We start from the raw sequence: 26,885 nt of genomic DNA, 5'->3' as shown, positions 1-26,885 counted from the left end.
AAGACCCTTGAATCCACAGAGAACTCATTCTAATGTCATCGAGGCTTGAGTGGTGGACCAGACCTCACAGGAAGCTGTGAATACATGCACTTTAACAGTATGCTCCATAAAAATAAAAATAAACAACGGAACCCTTGGTTGACACTGGGCCAGTGAGTATGGGGGCTTTTCCAAGTCTCATAGCCTGAGATCAAAGGAGATGGGGTTCTTTGACGCACAGATGGAAAATCAAAGAGCACCCAAGTGTATGATTGTCGTCTGAGCAATCAGGGGAGATAGTCCCGTGTAGCTCAGTTGGTAGAGCATGGCGTTTGCAACGCCAGGGTTGTGGGTTTGTTTCCCACGGGGGACCAGTATGAAAAAAAATATATGTATGCACTCACTAACTGTAAGTCGCTCTGGATAAGAGCGTCTGCTAAATGTCTATAATGTAATCAGGAACTGACTGCGGACCACTCAGCCACGTCGGCCAAGACCATAAATACGAGTTAGGTACAGGGAAAGAACACTGCCAGCCCAAGACATCAATGCCATACCAAACATACTACTGTACTCTTACAGCACAACTGGTGATCCACTGATACAGTTGGATACTGCTACCTCAAATGGCTAGACTCTTGCAAAGCTGTCCAACAAAATATTAGAACATATTCAATATAATGTTATTTTCACTGACTCTGGGTTGAGGTGGAACTTCTTCAGTTTGTCATCTAGGCCTGGGATGTCCCTGAGGTCAGCACCGATGATGCATTACCAGTCTGAGTCTAGGCTGTGGCCATCTGAAACACACACAGACAATACAAATGAAGATCAAATGTCACCATTAGAGAAAAACACATACAGTCATTAAGTTGATTTGTATCAGCCAATGTCTTTAACGTAATTACCTAGTAATAATGAGTCTGTGGAGTGGGTCTCAATGAGAGGTTTTGACAGCGGTGGTTCTGTCCTGAAGAGACGGTGCACAACATTATAACTACATATTAAGGTGTGTTTCTTATTAAGAGATTATCGCGCGACAAATTCAGCTGGACAGGCTCTGCCTCCCTCTACAGGTCAATTTCTGACATTACTGAGACCACAGTGATGTCAAAACAAATAAAACCTAAAACTGTGATGTATATGAAGATTTCTAAAGAGGAAAAATAAAACGGCTTACTTTGTTGTTTATTTTCCTGCCAGCAATCATCGGAAAGTCGACTTCAAAGTATTTTCTAGGCATGAGGATTTCATCCTAAAAACACAAATATGATAAACGAAAGACAATGAAAGTGCAAACCAAGGCCAAGCATGGATTGTACTGTAAGATAAATGCATTTATTTAATGGGATTATTAGACCGTACCTTAAACCTCCAGAAAGTCGTGTCCAGCCCTGCCCCCAACATAGTATGAAGCAGGCCTTCTTTTTTACAAATGTGTTTTTGGCTCTGGCCGATGTACACATTGACTTGCCTCTGTTGATTTCTGGAGCCTTTCGTTCTCCAACCGACCTCACAAAAATACTGGACATAGTGGTCTGTCCAGTAGGCGTTACTGGTTGCATATCTGAAAATCCAACAAATGGTAAGAATAACATGCCCAAATGCAACATTTAAAAAATCCTACGCTCCCATTTATGACGGGATAAGAGAACAGTCACGTTGAATGAGTAAATATGGGCTTGTCATTTACTGTGTAAAATCTGAATAAATACTAACATTTTTACATTTTAGTCATTTAGCAGACGCTCTTATCCAGAGAGTTAGTAAGGCCAACTAACGGCAGGCTGATTATTTCTTCCACTACTATGTGGCTCAATAGATACACTTTTCGTGTTGCTGGTAAGCAGGTGGCTACAACGGAGGGAGGCAATTGACGTGTTGCATACAATGTTGCAATTCGGATCACCTAGCTAAGCAGCAGCATAAGCATACACGCCCATCCCCCATATTTATCCCATTATGGGATATTACAGTGTTGCCAACTTAGCGACTTTGTCGCTATATTTAGCGAGTTTTAAGACCCCTCTAGCGACACATTTTCAAAAAAGAGACAAGTGACAAATCTAGCGACTTTTTCTGGTGTTATTGGAGACTTTTGGAGACTCTAACTTGAAAGCAGGTATTGTTCTTACTCTTCTCAATGAGCAGCGGGTGCTGCCGTGTCAATGAGCAGCGGGTGCTGCCGGCAACCCAGTCCCAAAGCACTCACAGGCGGCCCAGTCCTCGCGCAGCAGTCCCTCCCAGCTGCAGTCAGAGCAGGAGATGTTCACCACTCAGCATCCAGACTGCAAATGAATCGCGCATGCGGGAAGCAGCCGCTGGCTGATCCCGCCCTGGCTTACATTCAGGGCGGGATGTAAATGTAGGGTGTTTTTTACTCACTTTTTGTCTCTCCCACGACGTTATTCCTCTCTCCTACAATGTCAATCACAATTACATGCACATGGCCAATTATGCAAATTAGGCGATGACGTCATTTAGCGACATCTAGGCGACTTTTAGGACAGCCAATAGCTACTTTCCTTACTGAGGAGTTGGCAACACTGATCCCATAATGCAACGCTTAATTCATTTTCCAACGTTTTCATTGGCCTACTCTCTATCCGCCACAACCAATACATGAAACGCATTACGTTAGGTTACATCTCAACAGATCTGGGATTGTTACAAAGTGTAAAATTAGAGACGCATCACATTTCATTGGGATTGTTACAATGTATCAAGCATATTCTATGTCTATGGTATCAAGCATACAGAAATTCAATTTGACAGTGATTTTGATTATGTAGACTTCAATGAAGACATCTAGTTTAGTGCATGAAATAATGAGATTTAGTTTAATGCCAGACTTGGTGGGCTCAGGAGGGCAAGTGTTAGTCTGGTTGACACCTAACTCGTGAGTCCAGTCAGCCAGGCTAGGCTAGTGTTGCCAATCCAAGTGGAATTGGAGCAATAAAATATGGCAGCCATAATAATACTGTGATGACCTGACTAGATCATAAAAGAACAACTGTCCAGACAGAGGATTGAGTTTACGAATGAACGGTTTATTAAACCAACTTTACACAGGCTACTGTTTGGCCGTAGCCCACGCCAAATAAATGAAAGATAACCCACAAGCCAATCGTGACCTTCTCTTGTGAAGCCCAGACGTAAAAAGAGAGAGAACAAAGGCTAAACCTGGTCTTAACTTCCAATGCTCCATCCCCCTGCCCAACCCCCCTCCACGCCACTCCGCCAACCGCCAGGATGCCCGGCATCAGAACATTCCAGGCATTCCCGTGATTGGCAGATAGCAGGTTGATTGACATGTCGGACCCCGCGAACACTGGGTACTGGTAGATACAACACAACCATCTATTAGCCTAACACATAACACACAGCTGTCTGTGCGGGTCGCTACACAGCCCCCCCACCACAAAGTCCCTTGTCCCCGAGGGAACAAATAAAGTCTCTGAAGCGACCCGGAGGTCTCCTTTGCCTGCGTGGCTGTGATGGCCGCTGAGTGCCCCTCTGGGAACCAGGGGATGAAGGCAAGGACATGGGGGACAAGGAAGCGGGAACGGGTAATACAGTCCGTGGCTCTGGGGAACCACGCGGTGACACAGGGGGAGTGGGCTGTCTGGAGCCTTGTCTGCGGCACCTGGGGGTGGGTGCCTGGAGAATGTCATTGCCAGAGAGGGGAATTGTGGGGGTTCCTGGGGTTTGGGGAGAAGAGGCCCCTCTATATGGGGCTAACCTGTCCCGGTGCAGTGTCACCTTTCTCCCCCTGGGAGGAAGCTGCACCCGGTAAACAACCTCCCCTACCCTCTCCAGGACACTGCAGGGTCCCACCCAGTGACTGTCCAACTTGGGGCATCTGCCTTTTTTCCTTAGCGGGCTGTAGACCCAGACCAGCTCCCCAGCCACAAAGTGCAATCCCCGGGTGTGCACGTCATAGTTCCTCTTCTGCCTCACACCTGCATTCAGCAGCTGCTCTCTGGCGAAGGTGTGGGCTGTCTCCAGGCGGTCCTGGAGTCTCCGGGCATACTCCGGCCCCGGGGAAACATGAGGGCTATCCAGGGGCCGACCAAACGCCATCTCCGCAGGGGTACGGATCTCTCTCCCCAGCATGAGGAGGGCAGGCGTGCAGGAGGTGGAGTCTTGGACAGCGGAGCGGCATGCCATGAGGACCATAGGCAGGTGCTTGTCCCAGTCACGCTGGTGTTTGGAAGAGACGATGGCCAGCTGCTGTCCAAGCGTTTTGTTGAAGCGCTCCACAAGGCCATCACTTTGAGGATGGAGAGGAGTAGTGCGGGTCTTGTGCATACCCAGCCTCTCACACATGGTGGCGAACACACGGGACTCAAAGTTTCTGCCTTGGTCGCTGTGGATGGACTCTGCAGCTCCAAACCTGCTGAACATCCCCGCTGTCAGGGCGTCGACGATGGTCTCTGCCTCCTGGTCAGGCAGAGCATAGGCCTCGGGCCATTTTGTGAAATAGTCCATGGCCGTGAGCACCCAGCGGTTTCCACTGTCTGTGGTGGGGAACGGCCCAACTACATCCACTCCCACCCTCTCCATGGGAGCCCCCACTGGGAACTGTTGGAGCTGAGCATGAGAGCGGCCTGGGGGGCCCTTTCTCGCTGTGCAGTTGTCACAGCGGCGGCAAAAGTCTTCCACATCCCTCTTGTGCTGCCCCCAGTAAAAGCCCTGACGGAGGCGGCGCAGTGTTTTTGTGACCCCAAAGTGTCCAGTCCCCACCCCCCCATGAGTACTCTGGAGCACAGCCTCCCGCAATGCTTTTGGGACCACCACCTGCCACCTCTCCTCCCCCGTAGCTGACTCCTTCCATGCCCGCTGTAACACGCCATCAGCCAGCCGCAGTCGCTCAAACTTTGACCACAACCCTTTGGTCGCGAGTGAGAGCGCTGTCACCTCTTCCCATGGTGGCCTCACCTGCGCCTCTACCCACTGTAGCACTGGCTGTAGGTCTGTGTCCCGTCCCTACTGCTGCCCCCATTCAGCCACGTCGACAGTCTGCAGCTCACAGCAGACAGGCCCGCTCGCCCGACACACTGTGGCACAGACCCCCTCCTCTGCACACAGCTCTCTCTCCCGTCCCTCTCTCCGTTCACAGTGGCGGCAGCCGTCTGCAGTACAGGGCCGACGGGACATGGCGTCGGCGTTGGAGTGGCGTGCCCCTGCCCTGTGCACCACCGTGAAGTCATACGGCTGAAGCTCCTCCAACCAGCGTGCCACCTGCCCCTCTGGCTCTCTGAAAGACATGAGCCACTGGAGAGCAGAGTGGTCAGTCCTTACAGTAAAAGGCAGACCACCCAGGTAGTACTTGAAGTGTTTGACGGAAGCCACAACAGCCAAGAGCTCCCGCCGGGTGACACAGTAGCGGCGCTCATGTTTGTCAAATGTTTTGCTGAAGTACGCCACCGCTCTCTCCCCCTCTGGCCCCACCTGGGCCAGCACCCCACCCATGCCCACATTGCTCGCGTCTGTGTCCAGGATAAAGGGCAATGTGAGGTCAGGGGGGGCGAGCACGGGGGCCTCGATCAGTGCACGTTTGAGGGTGTTGAACGCCTCCTCACACTCCACTGTCCAAGTGAAAGCCTTGTCCTTCGGCAGCAGGCGGTTCAGTGGAGCAGCAACGCTTGAGAAGCCCCGTACAAACCTCCTGTAGTACGAGGCCAGGCCCAGGAAGCTCTTCAGCTGACGCTGGTCGGTGGGGGTGGGCCAGTCTCTGACAGCCGCTACCTTGTCCTCCATGGTGCTGATCCCCTCCTTCCCCACTCGGTGGCCCAAGAAGGACACCTCTCTCCTCATGAAGTGGCACTTCTCGGGGTGGAGCTTCAGACCTGCGGCAGCCACCCTCTCCAGCACACACCGTAGCGCCCCCAGGGCTGACTGGAAGGAGCTGCCATGGGCCAGGATGTCATCGAGGTATACCAGACACTGCTGTCGGGGGATGCCATCCAGCACCCTGTCCATCAAACGCTCAAAAGTAGCTGGAGCGTTGCACAGGCCAAAGCACAGGACCTTGAACTGCCAGTGTCCTCTGTTAGTGGAGAACGCAGTTTTGGCTCTGGCCTCTGGGGAGAGGGGCACCTGCCAGTAGCCACTGCGGAGGTCTAGTGAGGAGAACCAGGAGGACCCCCTAACCAGGTCCGGCGACTCATCGATACGTGGTATGGGGTATGAGTCCTTCCTGGTTACCTCATTCAGCCGCCTGTAGTCCGCACAGAACCTCAGCTTGCCCCCCTTCTTCGGAACCATGACGACTGGCGCCGCCCAGGGGCTGTCTGAGGGCTCAATGAAGTCTGCCCGCTGCATCTCCAACACAGCCTTGTCTGCCGCCTCCTGGCGTGCCAGCGGGATACGGCGGGGACGCATCTTGATAGGTCGAGCATCACCTGTGTCGATCTCATGCTGCACCAGATGAGTCTGACCCACCTCTTCCTCACTCAGCGCAAAGCTGACTCTGAATTCAAACAGCAACTGCCTCAACCGTTCCTGCTGCTCGGGGTCAAGACCAACACAGTTCCTCCCCCATATCTCCCTCACTGCAGACAGTGTCCTCTCCCCTCCCATCTGAGGTAGCTGGGCTGGGGGGGCGCGGCCCGGGCTCACAGAGGACTGTGTCGTGGAGGTAGCTGGGGGAATGTAACGCAACGCCGTAGGTGACAGGGGGGCTGGGGAAAAGTCACACCCAGATGTGGGGGAGGGGGGGCAGCCATGAGTCTCTGCTGCTTTAACTGTTGGAGTAAAGGGTTTGTTGGGTTGAGTGAATGTGACATTAGGGGCCATGGTGACCTCCGGCCCTCCCTGGAAGCTCAGTGTGCCCCTATTTAGGTCTAACTGGCAGCCTGTGCTCCTAAGAAAGTCCAACCCCAGGATACAAGGGTCCTGCACAGCCGCCACCCACACAGGATGACGCACAGTCCTGCCCCCTACTGTCAGAGTCATTATTCCCTTCCCTTTCATGGGTGCCAGCTCACCTGTGACTGTGCGGAGCTGCACAGTTGTAGGCTCACACTGAGTCCAACCTGGCACAATATCTGGCCTCACCTGGGTTACTGTGGACCCAGTGTCCACCAGGGCGGAGCAGGGCACCCCCTCCACAGTGACAGGGACATGACAAAAGTCCCCAACACAGGTGCGGCCCACCACAACAACAGGCTCCATCCGCTTGCCCTCGTCTGCTTCTGGGGGAAGTGGAGCCTTGCTTCCCCGTCTGTGCCGGTGGGCTCCTCCTGAAGAAGATGGTGGTTGGGATAGAAAGCCAGGGGTCCGCACTACCCGGTCTATGCGGACCCCGAGCCGTTTCCCTGAGCTCTGGGGGACATGGGGCAATCTCGGCGCAGATGGCCTGGCTGGCCACAACCCCAGCAGACCCTGGGACCAGGGCGTGTGTTTCGTGCCGCCTGTAGCGACACAGCACGAATGAGTTCTGTCATTTCAGCCACCCATGCAGGCTTTTCCGGCTCCGGGCTGCTCTGCCCCCCAGCTCGCACAGAGGGTCTGTCTCCCTGCACCCCACCAAAGCCCCAGCTGAAGCCCCAGCCCACACCAGCTCCCTCTCCAAAGCCATCTCCAAGGCTACCTGCAATGACTCAGGATGAGCCAGCTGGGTCTGTATGCGCAGCTCCGTAGGAGAGAGCGCCTGTATGAACTGGTCCCGTGCTAGCTCGCTCTGCACGGAGGGGGGCATGTGAGCATATGCCCGCCGAGAGAGGCTCTCAATGTCATTAGCTAGCACCCGTAGAGGCTCTCCAGGCTGCCTGCGTCTATTACTCAGTTCGGAGCGCAGTAGCCCGGGCTGTACACACTGTCCATAGCGCCTCCTCAGTGCTCCCACTAAAGCACCATAATCACGTCTGTCCTCGGGGCTAATCAATATCAAACAGGCCAGAGCTTCATCCGTGAGGCATAAAGCCAACTGCAGTGCCCTATCTTCATCCGACCACCCCCTAAAATGAGCTAACAGTTCAAACTGAGCATGAAAAGCTTCCCAATCCGCCTTACCGGAATACTTCGGGGTCTTAACGGATACGGACGCAGCCGGGAACTGAGCGCCGCCATGTTTGTTTACATCCTGAGCCCCAGATTCCTCGTCCCACCGCGTCGACGTCACCCCTTCGGTCCGCCCACCAGAATCCGCGCGAAACACAGTCGACGAAGCACTCATGCCCGCTTCAGCCGCCATCACTCTAACGTCCTCCCTCAAGCGGCCTCTGGGCTCCGATGCCCTGGCGATCTCCTCAGCCAGAACCCCCGACGTCCATGCACACGCACCTCCTTGGCCATAATCGTCCCCTACCTCCACCTTCACTTTCGGATTCCCTCGAAGCATCTTCAACCCCCGTTCTCACCTACGGTAGCTAGCCACAGAAGTCAGCTAGCTAGCTGGCTAACTTTTATCAACGTTTTTTGATCTGACACCAATGTGATGACCTGACTAGATCATAAAAGAACAACTGTCCAGACAGAGGATTGAGTTTACGAATGAACGGTTTATTAAACCAACTTTACACAGGCTACTGTTTGGCCGTAGCCCACGCCAAATAAATGAAAGATAACCCACAAGCCAATCGTGACCTTCTCTTGTGAAGCCCAGACGTAAAAAGAGAGAGAACAAAGGCTAAACCTGGTCTTAACTTCCAATGCTCCATCCCCCTGCCCAACCCCCCTCCACGCCACTCCGCCAATACAACACAACCATCTACTAGCCTAACACATAACACACAGCTGTCTGTGCGGGTCGCTACAATACATTATCCATACTCCCCGTAGGCCTTTTGGCTAAGATCAAGATCAAGTTGCAGTACCAAGGAGATCCTGAAGGTGGAGCGATGTCGTCATCGTCCACGTCACAGTCGGCAGCCGCAGGACTGAAGAACACGCTGCGTTTTCAATTGATTGGAAAATAAAAGTTGATGGAAAGAGTTAATTTTGGAAAGGACGTTCTTTTTGGACCTCTACGCCTGACAGCAGACGATGTGCACTGTCTGCAACAAAACACACCGGAGAAATTTTATGATGTGTCGTTCTACACCATCACCAGGCTGGAGGAGGTGAGAGGGCTCTTCCGAGCGAACTCGACAGCACCCGCCCTCAGTAGCTTTCAAGTTGAGTCCCTGTGCAGGCACAATCTGAGGGTGTTAACGGTGCACATGTTCAACCCCTGGGTCACTGAAGAAACGCTAGTGTGCTACCTCAGCCGGTATGTGACCATCTTGCCAGGAGTGAGAGACATTAAGGACGCCCTAGGCATCTGGACAGGGAAGAGGCAGTTTCGCGTGCTGCTAAAGGAAGACGAGAGCGGCCATGATGGCTACCTCCATCCTCCCGCGTCTTTTTCTATCGGTGCAGACAGGGGTTACCTCATGTATGCTGGGCAGCCTCGTTTTTGCAGGAAGTGCAGCACGTACGGGCACCTCGCTGATGCCTGCACCCAGACAAGGTGCAGAAACTGTGGGGCCCTCGGCCATGTAATGAGGGATTGCACCGTGCCTAAGCGCTGTGTCGTATATGATGAATGGTGGCATTTATCGCTGTCAACAAAGAGTTCGCCATACTGCATCGTGTTAGAGGCTTTTATTAAAATCACGAATCTACAGCATAGATACAGACTCGCGATGTCCGGAGAACGGCTCCCCAGATTGCTATAGCCGTTCTGTCGTCTCATCGTTTAACTCCTATTTATAAACAATGCAAAGGGAGGGGCTACTCCCTCTTCTGGCCAATCACCAGTCTCCCCTCGGGCGTCACCCTCCAAGCGGCACATTTCAAATAACATCATAAAACATCCCCCCTTTGGCCTGAACAACCAACATTCCATTTCGTCATGAAAAACATTTAACAAAGGCATAATCTTCAGATACGATATTCCCCCCTTTCGAGACGAAATAAACGTCTCGAAAACAAACAGAATAAGATTATGACTATTAACCATTTATCTCATTGAATATTCTTAACCTTAAACCCAAAAACATTCTCCTCTAGAGTGTAAATACCTTTCTATGAAATACCTGTTTATGAAGTGTGAATACATTACTATGACCCATGAAGAAATCTCTATGGAGTATAAATACATTACTATGACATATGAACAACTGTTTATGAAGTATGAACACATTACTATGAATTATGAATAAATCTCTATGGAGTGTGAGAGCGAAAAACTGTCCAGCAGCCATCCATCCATATCAATCAAGACAGTAAAATTCTCTCACCGTCCCTCTGCCCCAGGCAACCACCGTCGGTACTCCAGATAACCTCATAACTCATGTAAATGCATTTGAAACTATGATGTAATTAAATACCCATGTAAACAAAATCCTATCCATAAATATCCACTCTCAGGCTGGTCAACCCATAGGACCTGAAAGGGAATCTCTCCCTGCTTAAACATTCTGTCCCTAACCCCATCGAAATAAACAAAAGCATCTACGATCCTCATCTGCATTCAATAACATCACACATAATTCTACTAAAATCAATACCTAAGAATATGACACAATTATGTATTACACATCAAATATGTCTATATTTCATTGCAGACACTGGAATGTAGTCCACTACACTTCCTCTTCCTGTAGTGTCCTCTTCCAATGGACTTGTTGATGATGGAATCAGCCACACCCTCCTTGTTTCATCTCCTCCAGTCATATTGTCCCTTCATATTGTCTTTGTTTGAGTATTCCAATCTCCACATGTTCTCCCACATGCTTCTGGAATGACAAGAAAATAACCGACCAAACAGTATCTTTCCCAAAAAACACTTTCAAATTAAACCTCCATTTCACCTAAGAATTTAAAAAATGATACATAAATGATGCATGAATCACATTATCCATTCCCCCCTTTGATTCATAAATCATACTAAAAATTATACTAATATTGAAAAAACAATTTGAAAAATCATCAAATAATCCAAAATGATAGTTATCCCTCAGTTCCACTTGTCCATCTTTATCCAGATCAGGAACAGTCCACACCGGCATCTGAGTATTGTCTCCAGGCACCACTTCTCCAACCTATCTCAATCTCATAACTTTCTCAAAAGTCAGTACAAACATCACACAGTGTTATCAAAGCTTATTATCTTCCCAAATGTTACACCATACCATGAATGAAGTCCCCCCTTCTCCCTTAAACTTATTCTTCAATGATAGGCTTGAAGACTATGACATGTCGCCATGTGTCTGCTAAATGACTAAAATGTAAATGTAATGTCACCCTTTTAACCCTAGATTTAGCTGTGTCCAATGCTATCCCTCTTATAATGGTAAAACCTCATATGGAAGCTTCAACGTTGACCTGTAACAACATCCTATCCCCCATAGGGTAAGAATATACTCTATCATAATTTCCCCTTATCCTCTAAAATTCCCCTAGTCACATTGTCAGTCAAAAGCTAATCTTTTAACCATCAAAGTCCTGCTCTTCTTACTACCTGATATATAAAAAGTAACCTATTATTTGTCATTACTACCCTTAAGGTCATGCTTATCCAAAGTTATCATCTAACATCCCAATCTGATCTTTCCATAAACATACCCCTTACCTCATATGTTTTATTAGAACAAACACAACTTTTAGCCCTCAATATTTCACCTGAATACTTCAGAGTTTGCAATTACCTGATTTTACTTCCTCTCTAACCAATGCTCATAGGGTAATCTTTTCACCCAAGAACACTTAAACCCTACTGTTTTGACAACAACATTATTTTATCTGTCAATGACCGTTGCCAATTCCACAGTCATGACAAAGCTCAAAACTGACCCACACCTGACAGAGGCTGCGCAACCGTCTAACAGGTTCGGGATGGAATTCCCAACAGACATGGACCCTCAAGATTCCCCACTGACCCTACAGAATGAGTTAATCTATCTCTAATTTCCACAACAGAGGAACGAGCAGCACTGATCAGATGCCCCCCCCCTCTGTCATCAAAATCAAAAGACCCCATACTGCAGCTTCCATGATGAATCTCTATTCTCCATTTCAGATTAATCTATATTGTTTCTATCTGCTCTATTTTAACCCCATTCGTACCATAACCTCCTGAGTCCCTCTTGCTACCTCTTTAATTTCAGAACAATTGTTGTCAGTATCATACTCCTATATTTGCTATTGCCATAGTATCATTAATCCCTTCCAAAGTTACCCTTAAAGTAGTTGATTTAGCTGCTGTATCAACCCTAATTACTTCTAGTGCAACGCTACCAACATCCTATTCGATTATTCCCTGTTGGAGTGACTACTGTAATAAACTTATCCTTAACTCCCTCTGTGACTGTGGAAAGTTTTACAGACTTCAAATCTTCCATTATAAGCGTTACTTTATGAATTACATAGCCCTTTAACCCATAATTCCTAACCGAAACAAATTTCTATGCTTTCACTAGACAAATACACATATTCTCCCTGATCTTTATCTGTAACCTTACGCAAAATAATCCCTTATTTGAGTAGGTGCAACAGCTCCTACTTCTGATCCTGCTAACAATACTTATCCTCCCTAATTATCTCTCTCTCTCTCTCTCTGTGAAAGAAACGTCATCATCCTAAATGGCATATTATAATTATTATTCTCCTAACCCTCATAACATTATTTTCCCCCTATAATTGATGCTGGACCCTTAATCAAATGCGATATATTTATGACTTTAATACCTATCAATGTTGAAAGAGTTAAATTGCTTCTCCCTGTTGTTCTAATAAACTGAAGTGTTAATGTCCTTATTTACTCCTAGTTTTCCCATAAGACTTTGAACTCCTTCCTTGTACTTCCATCTATCACCCCTAGTGTCACTTTTTCCCCCTTTCAGTTCTACCTCTAAACTTTAAACCTCCTGATTATAACAAAATACACCTATAATGACCTTGATCTCCCTACTGGACAGTGTCATTCATTACTGTTCTCTCTCACTACTAACTTTAAAACTTAGCTTACTGTCTCAGAGTCCCTTCAACCTAGCCTACCCCTAACTTATTTTAATCTAATCTTTTCTCCCATAACATTTAAAACCTTTTCCCCTGACTTATTGACAAAATCTCTTACCACCAAATTTTAGAATATGTGATTGGGAAAGTTCCCCACCTGCTTCTGACTCATTACACACAGACTTGGCAAAACCGACTAAACACCTTTTAGCCTAACCTCAAATCTCTTAGTGTAAGAATGTAACCCAAAATAACAGTCACCCCTATTAAGTTTTTTCCCAGACAGATTGTCTAACAGGCAATCTAATACATTATCATCCTTCCTATGATATTTATCTTTTAAGCAAATGATTCCCAAAAACCCTACTTTTTAAAATATTCTACCAGACAGTCAGTCGTCTAGTGTACATCTTTATTGTACGCTTCAATTCTCTTCCCAACACTACAATAACAGTATCTTCTAATATTAGTACTTGGAGAGTAAGTACTACCTCAAATCCCTATCCTAATTAGTTATCAATTAATGAGATGTTTAACCTCTTTAGGCTGAACACAGATAAGTTTTCCCCTATTCACTATCACTTCTAATTGTCGGTTGTTTCAACTGTTAACTATTTTCTCTTCTTCTCTAATCGATGCTCTCAGCAATGCACCCCTTCCGGATATTCTCGGCACTCTAGAATATTTATTGTTCACCTGAAGCACCGGTGATCTTCACTTGCTCGTTGATCTTCCTCTGTTTCTTCTTCTCCAATTCTGTGTCTGTCCAGAAACTGACAGTCGATATGGAACATCTGGTCCCCCCTTGGCGGGTACAATTGCCTTTGATATTGTTCAGTTAAAGCTGTAACAGTGATTGTTGATTTGATTCACTCTGATTCTTCATAACCAACACTTCTTTTCTTCTTCTCCACCACCAGTTATAAGTTGTATTTGATAGAGTTTTCTTCGTCCGGTTCTTCTCGTTGTGGACCTATCAGTATTCTTCAAAAGGTTATCTTCTAAGTTCTGTTCTTGAAATATCATCTTCCATCATCTTCTTACTTTTCTTCATCAGAACTCGAATATCTTGTCTTCTTCTTCGTTCAACTTTCATCCGAGATCAAGTCTCCAGTATCCTTCTTTCCTCTCTTGCCACTTCCTTCTGATCACAGAGTCACCTCCACCCATGGCCTCTCATCAATCACTCTCATCGTCATCATCGTCATCTCCTTAAGTTCCCAGACATCTCGGTTTTCTTCCGTCTTCTGGATTCATCTTCATCGTTGTTTCTGCTCGTATTCGTCTTCATCTCTGATGCCATAATCACCCTGCTGGATGATGTCTTTCTGCTGAATCCATGTGAGAAAGGTGTACTAACATCTGCCATTAGTCTCCCCTAACACTACTCTAACCCTACTTTGATTAAAAAATGACTATTTTAATCAATTTTCCCCTATATCAAGCCCTTTATATTCCTTTATTGTGAACTATCCTATTTTAGACTATTTAAGTTATATAGACTTCCCCCCTGTAATTATTAATATAACCCTAACAACTCCAAATAAATCCTGAATAATAAACCCAATTTTTATTCCTATATCCTATGTCACCAATATCAATTAGTGTTGAGTATATCTCACCACAACCCATCAACTGTCAGTAAATGCAAGTTAGTCATCTTCAGACTAAAATACCCCTAAACAAAGCCTTTTAACCCCTTGCTCTAACCCCTAATTATCATAAATTTACAGAAGAATCCTCAATCCATCCTGGATTCCCAACACATCTGTAATTAAACCCCAGTGATGCACATAGCCTCCAAAATGCAATTTTTAATGAAATAGAATTTGCCAAGCCCCTTGTAAAATCGTCATAACATCACATATCCTGTTAGGGAAAGATCTTGTAACCATAATCAGTACCAAAACCTTTTTTTGACTTGATCCTCTGCCACGTGACGTGATCACTTCCTGTATCTCCTCGCTCCCCCTCTCTCTCCTGTCTCTCATGACAAGGGATAAAGACACAAGAACAGCTTTTAGTAGTTCATGCCATCACTGAGTATTTCCAACCATTCAATATTCATTCGTTCTACCTTATTCACTCTAAGACTAAACTCAGAATTAAATAAATCGCTCAAAAACCTTTTTTTTATTTTAATCCGTTATTTAATTCTTTAATTAAATGTATTATAATCCGCTACCATATATCTAATTTATAAATTCCATAGGCTACCAAACAAGTTTCATCTTTAACCAATCACAGTTTAAACTAGAATCATCGTGTTAAAATTTCTCCTCTGTCTATTTTCCCTTGCAGGGTAACGCCAAATGGGACCTATGACCTTAAGCCACCATTTTGTTTTGTAGGCTTAGCCAACCTCATTTCGTAGTTTTTAGCCCCGTGAAACCAACACGTGTCCTAATCTCGTGTCATAACCTCCCCTTTCTGTAGTGTAGTGTCGCAAAATTAAACGCATGCGCACAACCATTCAAAAACCCCTTTTCACCGTGGAAGAAAGATTCTCTCTTCTCTCTCCCCAAACAGAATAATACCAGTCCAGCTGTAATTCCCATTTCCCCCTTATAGTCAAACAACATTTACCAGCGCTCACAAAACATATAACCTGACTTACAAACACATAAACAAGTTTAAGAGACATTCACCCGTCGCAACGGAATCTCTAAGGATACGTTAGCATGTAGCACGCAACACAATTAGCCTTTAGCCTCTAGCTAACGGCAGCCTACAACATGTAACAAACCCTGCACTGCCCTATCAATTTTAACATATTTATCCTACCGTTTTTGCTACCGGGACTAATGACCATTACACCGAGAAATCAGACCCAATCAAACGCCCCGTCGGACGAGAGTCAAATCATAATTACAATCAGATAAACCCCATGAATCCGAGCTCTCTTTAAGAAAAGAAACCCACCGTCCACCCATTCTATCGTGTAAACGGATTTGTCGGCCCGACATCTAAAATGGCCCCCCCTGGAGGTCTTAAATGGTACAGTGCCCTAAAGAATGCGCATATCAGAATTTACCAACCATTGACCATAGTTACCAATGAAATAATTTACCAATCATTGTCACCCGTTACCAATGAAATAATCTACCAATCATACCGTTCCTTTTGCTCTAAATTTGTCATTGCCCATAGTTACCAATGAAATATAAATGTATGCTCTAAATCCTCATTGCCATCCGTTACCAATGAGATATAAACTTATCACTCTAAATTATCATTGTCTATAGTTACCAATGACATAACATTTTAGCAGACTCCAGTCGACCAGCAAAAACGCCACCTGAGGCCAGGTCATAATGGAACATCTCCTCAATGTACACAAGTCATATCCAATCTAACAACCTCCGAAGCGGTAAGAACACTCACCCTTTTCCCTCAGAGAGAGTTAGGCCGGCGGTTGACTGAAACAAGGAGGAGACGCAAACCCAGGCCCCACGTTGGGCGCCATTATGTCGTATATGATGAATGGTGGCATTTATCGCTGTCAACAAAGAGTTCGCCATACTGCATCGTGTTAGAGGCTTTTATTAAAATCACGAATCTACAGCATAGATACAGACTCGCGATGTCCGGAGAACGGCTCCCCAGATTGCTATAGCCGTTCTGTCGTCTCATCGTTTAACTCCTATTTATAAACAATGCAAAGGGAGGGGCTACTCCCTCTTCTGGCCAATCACCAGTCTCCCCTCGGGCGTCACCCTCCAAGCGGCACATTTCAAATAACATCATAAAACATCCCCCCTTTGGCCTGAACAACCAACATTCCATTTCGTCATGAAAAACATTTAACAAAGGCATAATCTTCAGATACGATAGCTGCAGTCTGTGCAGCTCAGAGGAGCACCTGTTCCGTCACTGCCTTTAGCCCCCTCCTACGCCAGAGCGGTGAGCGGGAAAAGAGCAGATGAGGGAAAAGTTATAGAGCTACGCGCTATTGAGGAGGTCGTGAAGGAGCTAGTGATGGAGAGAGAACTGCGAGAGTCTGAGGAGAGCGGGAGTGAGGCGCCATCATCACCTCATGAGGAGAGCGGAGCGGGGGACAGGAGCTGGAGCAAGCAAATGGAGGAGGCTACGGGAGAGCTGGACCACGGTGGGAGAGAGGAGGAAGTGCTCTATCAAGAGGAAGCAGATGAGCCCTGTTTCCCCACTCATCCGCATGGAGGCGACGGAGGAGTCCGCCCTGGGGGGGAATCGTTTCAGTTGTTTTGCAAGCGGGGAGTCTGAGGAGAAAAGCGCGGGAAACCCGGGCAGCGCAGAGGAGACTCTGCTTTCCCTGTCAGGCGCGAGCTCTACCGACAGCAGCGGTCTCGCACCCAGCGGTGTTCCAGCACCCACACTGACTGAGGAGGAAAGTGTTTTCCCGACCCCTATCTTTGTGGACAGTCCTCCCCCTGGGGACCACCGTTTCCCAGACAGGCCTCCTAACGAGGAACTGTACTTAAAGTGAGTCTGGAAATTCATGTCATATTTAGATAGTTGTCTGCTTCCCTCCTTTCCCCATGTCGTCCCTTTTGAACATAGCTAGCATAAACGCTAGAGGGCTTAGGAACCCCGTTAAAAGGGCGACAGTTTTTTCCCATTTGTCCTCCATTTGCTTCTCTGTGTGTTTTTTACAAGAAGTACATTTAAAAGATCAAAATGATGTGGAGAGATTTACGAGGGAATGGGTTCAGGGAGAGTCAAGGTGGAGTGTTGGCGGGGTGCATTCTACAGGGGTTGGTGTTCTATGTGGAAATAGGGATTTAAAAATAGTGGGAAGTTTTTCGGCAGTACACGGGAGGGTTTTAATAGTAGATATTGATTGGAGGGGCAAATGTCTTCGGTTAATTAATGTATATGCACCATCGACACCCAAGGAAAGGAGGGAAATGCTGAACAACCTAGACGCTATTTTTATGACAAACAGACAGGTTATTATGGGGGGAGATTTTAATGTATCATATGACCGGGGTAATCTGGGCGGGCATCTTGTAAAAAATCTAATAGATAAATATAATTTGGTGGATACTTATAGAGTGGCGCATGCAAATGATCCCGGTTTCACCTGGGGAAACAGCAGGGGCGCGAGGAGCCGCATAGATTATGTGTTTGTTCCGCGTGGACTCGGTGTGTCCTCTGCACGCGTCACTCCGGTTTTTTATTCTGACCACAGTTGCCTGTCTGTGACAGTAGAATTAAAAACAATTGAATTTGGAAAAGGATATTGGAAAATTAATAATGGTATTTTACATGACAAAACATTTTAGACTAGATTTAGGTATTTTTTCCAGGGCTGTGTAACCATGAAATCATTTTATTCTACTGTCATAGACTGGTGGGAGAGCACAAAATTACGAATCAAGATTTTTATTCAGAATTATTGCAAAGATAAAGCACGTAATAAATACAAATATTTTTATAACTTGCAGAACGAACTAGAAGATCTCCACATCCAAGGTAATTTGAATGGTGGTGGTTTAGATAAAGACACATTGTGTAACCTGCAGAAAAAGCAGCAGGCCTTTTTTGAAAAGAAAGCTCGAGATTTCATGTTTAAAAGTCAACAAGATAAATGGGATAATGATGAGAAGTGCTCTGCATATTTTTTCAAACAAATTAAGTCACGGGGAAAGAGGAGGACCATTTCGGCTTTATTGAATCAAGACGGGGAGACGGTTGAGGATGGAGATGGCATGCTTGGTGTCGCTACCCAGCACTTTTCTCAGCTATTCCAAAAGCAAACAATTAATTATGAGAAGGGGACTACTTTTTTTAAAATGTGTGGATGTGCAGATACCTTTAGATATTAGAGACCAATTAGAAGGGGAATTGAATTTAGATGAAATATATATGGCACTGAAGAGCATGAAAGATAACAAAGTACCAGGAGTGGATGGGCTCTCTAAAGAGTTTTACATCGTTTTTTGGGATTTAATTGGATGTCATCTTTTGGAAGTATTTAGAGTTATTTTTGGTTTGGAGCATATGGGTGGTTCAATGTGCGAGGGGGTAATCTCGCTACTTTACAAAAAGGGAGACCCCAAGACACTAGCAAATTGGAGACCTTTAACAATGTTGTGTGTAGACTATAAATTATTAAGTAAAGCCATAACTAATCGTCTGTCTTCTGCCATGGCATATGTTGTTGGTTTAGACCAAACATGTGGTGTGGTAGGGAGAAAGTTAACCTGGAACTTGCAATTGCACAGAGACGTTCAAGCATATTTAGAGGAAAGGCACCTGCCAGCTATTACTGTAAATTTGGACCAGGAAAAAGCCTTTGACATGGTAAACCATGAGTTTTTGTTTAGAGTTCTGAAAAAATGTGGTTTTGGAAATAATTTTATGAAATGGGTTAAAATTATTTATAGTAATGTGGGAAGCAGAGTAAATATTAATGGGAATATTGGAAATGTAATCAAGCAATTACGAGGTGTCAGACAGGGGGACCCTCTCTCTGCGCTATTGTATGTTTTATATATTGAACCTTTCGCATGTGCAATTAGGACAAATTACAACATCAAAGGCATTATATTACCTGGAGGGGATATTCTAAAAATTTCACAATACGCGGACGACACCATTTTATATTTACAAGACGACCTGAGCTTGAAAGAGGTTATCAAAGTCATTGATGAGTTCTCTGTTGCCTCCGGGTCTAGGATTAACAAGAATAAAACAGAAATAAAATATATGGGACAGTGGAAATGGAGATCTGATCAGTTATGTGGTTTGACTGTGTGCACAGGACCAATGGTAGTGCTCGGGATATCTTTCGGAAATGAAATTAAAGATGACATGGTTAATTGGAAAGAAAAACTACTTTCGCTTAATAAAAGATTGGGACTGTGGAAAGTGAGGCGACTATCTTTTAGTGGCAAGGTGTTAGTGCTGAAGGCGGACATTCTGCCTTCATTACTCCACCTTGCATATGTGTTTCCCATGCCGGTGTCTCTAAGGAAAATGTTCATACGTGTACTGTTTAATTTCTTTTGGGGGGGATATGAGTACATCCGGAGAGATCGGATGTACCAGCCTATAGAGGCTGGTGGAAGGGATTTCCCTCATATTCCTCTCAAACTAGATGCGTTGTTCTACTCAAACGTTTGTTGTCTTTTGTCGTCTTCTGTACATAAATGTCATATATTAATCAAATTCTGGTTGTCCATACCGTTAAGGTTTATGGTGGAGTGGGATAATAGTAAGCCAAAAGCTGAAATTATCCCATTACATTTTAAGAAAATAGTTGAATGGGCAAGGAAAAACCCTGTCTGCAAAGTAAAAGAAAATGTAATCAACCACAGACTGCTATATGTGAAATTGATAGAAAATTGTTGTCCTAGAGACCGATTACCAATATCACCTTCCACCTGGCTACGGGCACAATTAAAAGGTTTAGACAACAGACTGAAAGATTTTAATTGGCTTGTTTTACACAGACGTCTTCCGGTCCGTTCAACATTATATGATCATAATTTGACCCTGAATAAATTTTGTCCCAGGGACAACTGTTTCGCAATTGAAACAATTCCCCATGTTTTATGGGAATGCTCTTTTGCCCAAATAGTTTGGAAGAAAATTAAAATGGATTTTAATATTTAAAAAAAACATTGATTATGAAGGGGTAGCCAAATTTGAACTGAAACATGTGGAAAAGGTGCAATTATTAGAATTAGTGACTCTGGTGTCCCTTATCAAGACCAAACTTTGGGAGGCCAGATGTGGTGCGGTCAATGACACCCTCAAGTGGTCACCGACGGGATTGGTTAAATTTATAAAACAAGAAATTTGGAAAAAAATACAATTCGAAATAGATAAGTGGGGCATCACATCTGTTAAACATAGATGGAAAGGGATATACCCTTCTTTATAAACGTTTTTTATAGCCTATATATAGGCCTATGTATAACTGTATTCTGTCATGTAAATTGAAATGTAGGCTTTGTAAATATTCGATATACACTGAGGTTTATTCAGAGTTCCCTTTGGTATATGTGTATGTTTTTATTTCTATAATAGTTTTTATTCCTTTGAAAGATCAGCTTTGGGAGATTGTTAGAGGCAATTGTTTACATGCTTCTCTTGAATGTAGGCCTTTTAGCTGGTCAGGTTCCTCAGAACAGCACTTTCTTTTAGGAGTTTTGCTATTTTTATACGGTTAAGGTACTGTTTTTGTAAATCCATGTTATGTACAACGTTATGCACTGAATTTGTACTTGTATTTGAATGTGAAATGAAAATAAAAATTATTTTCCCAAAAAAATAAAAAAATAAATCCATACTCCCCGTAGCCATTTTTATCAGTAAAACCTTTCTCTCTTCTGTTTTTCTTATCTTATTTTCTCTCCTTTAAGATTATTTAAATGAATGAAATTGTTTACATTAATCGTGAGGAATCAGATGACAACACGTCCATCTATCTGCAATACAGCCCATTATAAGGTTCAATGTAAGTAGATGTGTATTGAGACGTCACCCGTGGGCGCGCACTCCATGGACGATTAGGGAATGGAAGTTGTTGATGAAGACGAGGCATGCTGTCAACAACTGATTATGTATGTCATTGAACAACAGTTTGATATTTCAACTAAACTGGCTGTTTTAATAGCTATGTGTAAATGTTACGTAATGTTGGCATATTCAAAGTCTTCATGATAAAAAATGATCCTGAGGTCAGTGCAAATTCTGCAGTACTGAATTGTATCACTGGAGCGAGCAAGAGGACTTTCGTAAACTATACCAAGCCACACAGTCAGCAGCACATTTAGCAGTGCTGGGGATGGCGGTAGATGGATGCTGTTGCTACGTATTTCTTCCTGCCACCCATTCAACGCCATCATCAGCTTGTGCTGGCAAAGAGAGAGGGGTGCTAGCTGGTTGGGGAAAGCGCTCGACGTTGATTAGCCAGCCAGATATTCAGCATAAAGGCTGCAACCAGTCAGCGGAACTCTGGATAGCTTGCTAGTTGTTTGATAAAATACATAGCTTTAACCATGTCGTCAGCTCGAGAAGGAATAACTTTCTTCTGAAACAACCACTTGAAGGCTAGCCTAAACTAGCTAGCTAAAAAGCGACTAGCTATTTTAATTGGTTCATAGCTTAGCTAGCTGCAAGCTAATCTTCGACAAAAAGCTAGCTGGCTATATTGTGAACTTTAATGGCCAACAAAAGGACTCTTGTCTGATGAAGCACATCACAGGTTGACTTTTCCAGCTTTAAAAAGTAACAAGACTCCACTGGAGAAGGACGCAAAATGAAGAAACAGTTCAATCGGATGAAACAACTAGCCAACCAAACAGTTGGCAGGCAAGTAACGTTAGCTGTTGTTAAATTGTTAGCTAGCTAGCTAGTTCTGTCTTTAGTGTTAAATGCGGCGTTGGGGGTAGGGAGTTTGCCCTGATTTTCTATCTCGTTGTTATGCCATATTGTCAGTTCATTTGGCTGGAAAAAATTTTTTGTAGCAACAGCTGGTAACGTCAAGGCTTTTATCTAAGAGCTAATATTATTGTCCCATTTTATCTGGAGCATTGTTCATCAAGGAAAGAGTGCTGAGGTTTCCTAAACAGTTCACATCTGTTGCTGTATAACAGTTTTGTTACATGGCTGCAAGTCTAAACGTTTCCAGTTAGGTGTCATGGTGAATTTAGCATCACATCTATTCGCCAGGATGCATTCCGCACATTTACATCGGTAACGGGCAGATTTGCACCTCCTACTGCTGAGCAAGCTAAAGACATTTGACAGCTCTTCTTCACATGACCTAGCCACAAAGGACAGATGCTGGAGAGACATGGTACAGGAAAGTGCATGCCCTGCAACAACTGTTATTCAACTTATTGGCATCAATCTAACTGACATTAAAGAAGAGATTCAGGCAATTTTTCCTGGTGTTTGTGTGTGTGTGCACAGATTCCAGTATATCAGTGAGTCACCAGTCCTCCAGCTCTGTTGCCAGGCCATGTCACTTCAATGCCATGTCAGCCTAATCTGCTGAGGCGGCCAGGATGAGTGATCAAGTTCACATCAACTGATGCTGACGACCAAGATCTAACATCCTTATTTACCCTTGTGTGGCTCAGGTGTGTTAAGGCCCCCAGAACAGTTCCACCTCTAGTACTTATGTAGGGGACACTTCAACGATCAAATAATGGAGTCACATCATGCTCTTCCTTCACTCAGGCTAAACACAAAGCTGCCGCTTCAAACAGTCTGGCGTTGCATTTGGCACACAAAATTAATCAGCTAGATTTAACACATTAAACAAGCTAGTGTCTTAATGCCTGAGATAAGTATGGCATGATATAGTCTGATTAATCAGGCTGTAATACACAATTAATTGGTATATACCGCCTGCAATTAATGCCTGTAAATGTATTGTACAACCCAGAATGTTGAATAAAATTACATTTCAATTTAGGCCTACTCTACCTGTTGTCTGTGCGGTTTGGCCTTCAACTGTTTGAAATTTGAGACAAAATATCCACAGGAAAGTATTGTTTACCCAACTTTTTAGAGAGCCGGTAGGCATGTGGTTCTATGGTTCGGTTCGTCACGAGGTAAAGTTAGTTTGATATATTCTGTTTTCTCTCGTAAATAACTATTGAATCAAGCATGCCATGACAATAAAACATGTATATTCTGAATCAGGGGAGGATGGAGAATAATCCATACCTTTTGTTTTGAATTGTAGATATTTATTTTTTAAAGGTAAAAAAACAAGAACAATATTTTAGCTCAAATTTTGAGCACCTGAAGGACAGACAACTGGTAGAGTAAGTTTACATTTAATTGTATTCAACATTCTGGCTTGTAAGGAACATTTACAAAATTTTGCAGGCAGTAGTTTCACGCTGTATATACCAATTAATTGTGTAATATACATTTACATTTTAGTCATTTAGCAGATGCTCTTATCCAGAGCAACTTACAGTTAGTGCATACATTGTTTTTTTTGTTTTTTCATATAGCCTGATTAATCAGACTAGCACGATAGCCTTACTCTCTTCTCACTCTCAACCATAGCCTAGGGAACCTGGCCTAATTGCCAGTAATGGAACCACCATTGAGAGAGCAGCCCTTTGAGTAAGTGCTATCTTTGGGATTATCTTGGCTTCAGATATCTTCCATAGTTTTTCCAATGGAGAGAGATATCGAACCACCCTGTAACAGTATCCTTGAAAAGGAGAGGCCTGCCCTGCACCGCCCGGGTGATGGAGGAAAGGTGACTAGGAAAGGAAGCGATTTAAGTGTTTTGAGAAACAGCCAAGATATCTCAGACTGGGACATTTTACTCGGCTGTTGTCAAAATATTTAAAGTCACCTAGAAATCATCTTTTGGAATGCCACAAATATGTGGATTGGAACATAGCTTTGAATCTGAATGTCCGTTCTACAAATTATAATTCTATGGGGAGAAACAATGTTCAAAGGACCTATCTCTAATTCTTAAAAGATCTGCAATGCTAAGCTACTCAGTACTTTTTGTCCCACTGGCATCACTTGATTGGCAGAGTATTTAACACTGAGAAACATCCAAGTTGCCATCACCAATTAGGCCTAATCCTGGCATGTTTATTTGAGTGTAACCGTATCCTAAGAGTGCTCACAGAGTATCCCCTTAATGTTCCTTCAGCGCTATGCCGCTGGCTCAGGGTCAACAGACTGGACCGCTGGAATACTCATAATTTCCTCACTGTATTTGACTAACAGTAAATCAGGAGAGGGTGTGTGATGCGGAAAGCAGACCTTTGCATGTGAGGATCTGTGTGTGTGTGTGTTTGTGTGTGTGTGTGAGTGAGCTACAAGTGTGCGTGTGAGGATCTGTGTGCTTGTGTGTGATAGACGAGGGCCTTTAGCCCGTTCCTGTGATTGTGCCAGAGCAGAACACCCTGTTCAGCCACTCAGAGGAAATCTCTCCATATTCTTCACCAAACAGGAAATGGCCTCCCAGAGAAGTGCTGTTTCTAAGAAGAGAGAATGGGTGAAAAAACACTGGCGTGACCAACGCTACAGAAGTAACTGTGTAGAAGACGATGTGAATGTGAATCCTTGCCTGCTCTTCTTTCTTGATTTGAGCTCCCATGTTCTGGAAGGCCTCAGACAGACAGAAGCTGGTGAGGTAACTCTGTGGTGAATGGGTGTAGTGGGATTAGATCTGTACCTTGGTGATGATAAGAAAGGGCCTTTTCAAGCAGAGTGGTGGGATGATTGAGGAAGGAGTCTAGCCACAGCTTGTCACAGACAGGTTGCACATCTCAGCAGAGTTGTTTAAAACCACAAGACGTTCTTCAGTTCCTTAGTTTCTCAAAGGGTTGGGTGGCAGTGAAATAGGCGTATGTCCTTTCTCATAATACTACGTTTGGTGAACTCTGTGGTAGATCCATTTTACACTGAAATTGACGGGTCAGACCATCTCTGCACTTCACACCAATAGGCATTATAGCTATTCAGTTGTGCACAAGTCCTATCCTTTCATCTCTATTCGATATCCATTATCTTGTGAGCCCTGAGCGGCCAACTGTTGCTAACATAACAAACTCAACCTCCTCTCCAAGCTGATTGAGTGTTGAAAAGGCCAGAAGCAGCCCCTATAAAGTATTCATTTACCCTCGCCGATAGCATGTTGCCATGGAGATCATTCTCTGGCTGGTGGCAGGGTGTAGCCAACTGTTATGTTGTTCAGTGATCCAAGTAACCCTGTTCTGTTGTAGCCAGCTAGCTAGGTCACAAAGCTACCTCGTGAGTCAGTGACACAGTTCTACAGAGCCTAGTGTTGTCAGTCAGCTCCATTCACTCTGCTAGCCCAGGTCAGCTGACAGAGGCTAAACAATTGTTGTTTTGTTGCTCCTGGACTGGGACATCATAGCAGGTCTATTTTTATTTTTAGTGATGCAGTTTAGTTTGAGTATGGTTGAGCGAGTGAATGTGGCTTTTATGTTATTGAAAATGGGCAACTCATCTTTGTTTATACACCAAATAACTGTCCTGTGGTTTAGTAATATGTTTTAAAGTGTGTTTCTCTCTGGAGTGCTGTAGATGTGGTGAGTAATGTGAGTTTCATATGTCCCCCCTGGCCCTGGCTGCCTGCTGCCGCTGGAACCATGGCTGTATCCCAAATGGCACCCTATTCCCTTTATAGTGCACTACTTTTGCTATTTGGAATGCAGCCCATGTCTTCTGGTTTCGGAGGTAGAATGTCCACACTCTACATGTGGCCTCACCAGGCAGCTTGGCTTCAGGCTCCAGAAAACGTTTCTCGACTTGGATACTCCATGGATTTGGTTTCGGGGCCTGGCTCGCAGCCTCTCTCTCTCTCTCTCTCGTTCTCTCTCTCTGCCTCCTTATCTCTCTGCCTACTTATCTCTCTCGCTCTGCTTCTCTCTCTCTTGCTCTGCCTCTCTCTCGCTCTGCCTCTCTCTCTCTCTCGCTCTGCCTCTCTCTCTCGCTCTGCCTCTCTCTCGCTCTGCCTCTGCCTCTCCCACTCTCGCTCTGCCTCTCCCACTCTCGCTCTGCCTCTCCCACTCTCGCTCTGCCTCTCCCTCTGCCTCTCTCTCTGCCTCGCTCACGCTCTGCCTCTCTCGCTCTCGCTCTGCTTCTCTCTCTCTCTCTCTCTCGCTCTGCTTCTCTCTCTCTCTCTCTCGCTCTGCGTCTCTCTCTCTCGCTCTGCATCTCTCTCTCTCTCTCTCTCGCTCTGCCTCTCTCTCGCTCTGCCACTCTCTCTCGCTCTGCCTCTCTCTGCCTCTCTCTGCCCCTCTCTCTCTCTCGCTCTGCCCCTCTCTCTCTTGCTCTGCCTCTCTCTGCCCCTCTCTCTCTCCCTCTGCCCCTCTCTCTCTCCCTCTGCCTCTCTGTCTCCCTCTGCCTCTATCTCTCTCTCGCTCTGCCTCTCTCTCTCGCTCTGCCGCTCTCTCTCTGCCGCTCTCTCTCTGTCGCTCTCGCTGTCTGCCTCTCTCGCTCTCTCGCTC

General features: G+C 45.3%; 1 protein-coding gene and 1 long non-coding RNA gene across 2 annotated transcripts in view; one reads left to right on the top strand and one right to left on the bottom strand.

Moving 5' to 3' along the window:
- Nucleotides 1-620: 620 nt before the first annotated feature.
- On the bottom strand, nt 621-1,234 carry LOC311128416. Its single transcript, XR_014613208.1, has 3 exons — nt 1,160-1,234; nt 888-949; nt 621-779 (listed from the first exon to the last, which is right to left on the bottom strand). It is a non-coding gene; the product is annotated as an uncharacterized lncRNA (long non-coding RNA).
- Nucleotides 1,235-22,055: 20,821 nt separating this feature from the next.
- The window catches only part of LOC311147923 (rho GTPase-activating protein 17-like), a 74,157-nt gene continuing 69,327 nt past the window's right edge, over nt 22,056-26,885 (top strand). The window contains exon 1 of the mRNA XM_084184768.1: nt 22,056-22,230. Coding sequence (XP_084040894.1) covers nt 22,178-22,230 — 53 coding nt within the window. The 5' untranslated portion in view covers nt 22,056-22,177. The remainder of the gene's footprint in view (nt 22,231-26,885) is intronic.

The sequence above is a fragment of the Coregonus lavaretus genome (assembly GCF_964263955.1).
Source record: "Coregonus lavaretus genome assembly, chromosome: 1".
In the NCBI taxonomy this organism is placed as follows: Eukaryota; Metazoa; Chordata; class Actinopteri; order Salmoniformes; family Salmonidae; genus Coregonus; species Coregonus lavaretus.
This window is presented reverse-complemented; position numbering and strand designations above follow the sequence as displayed.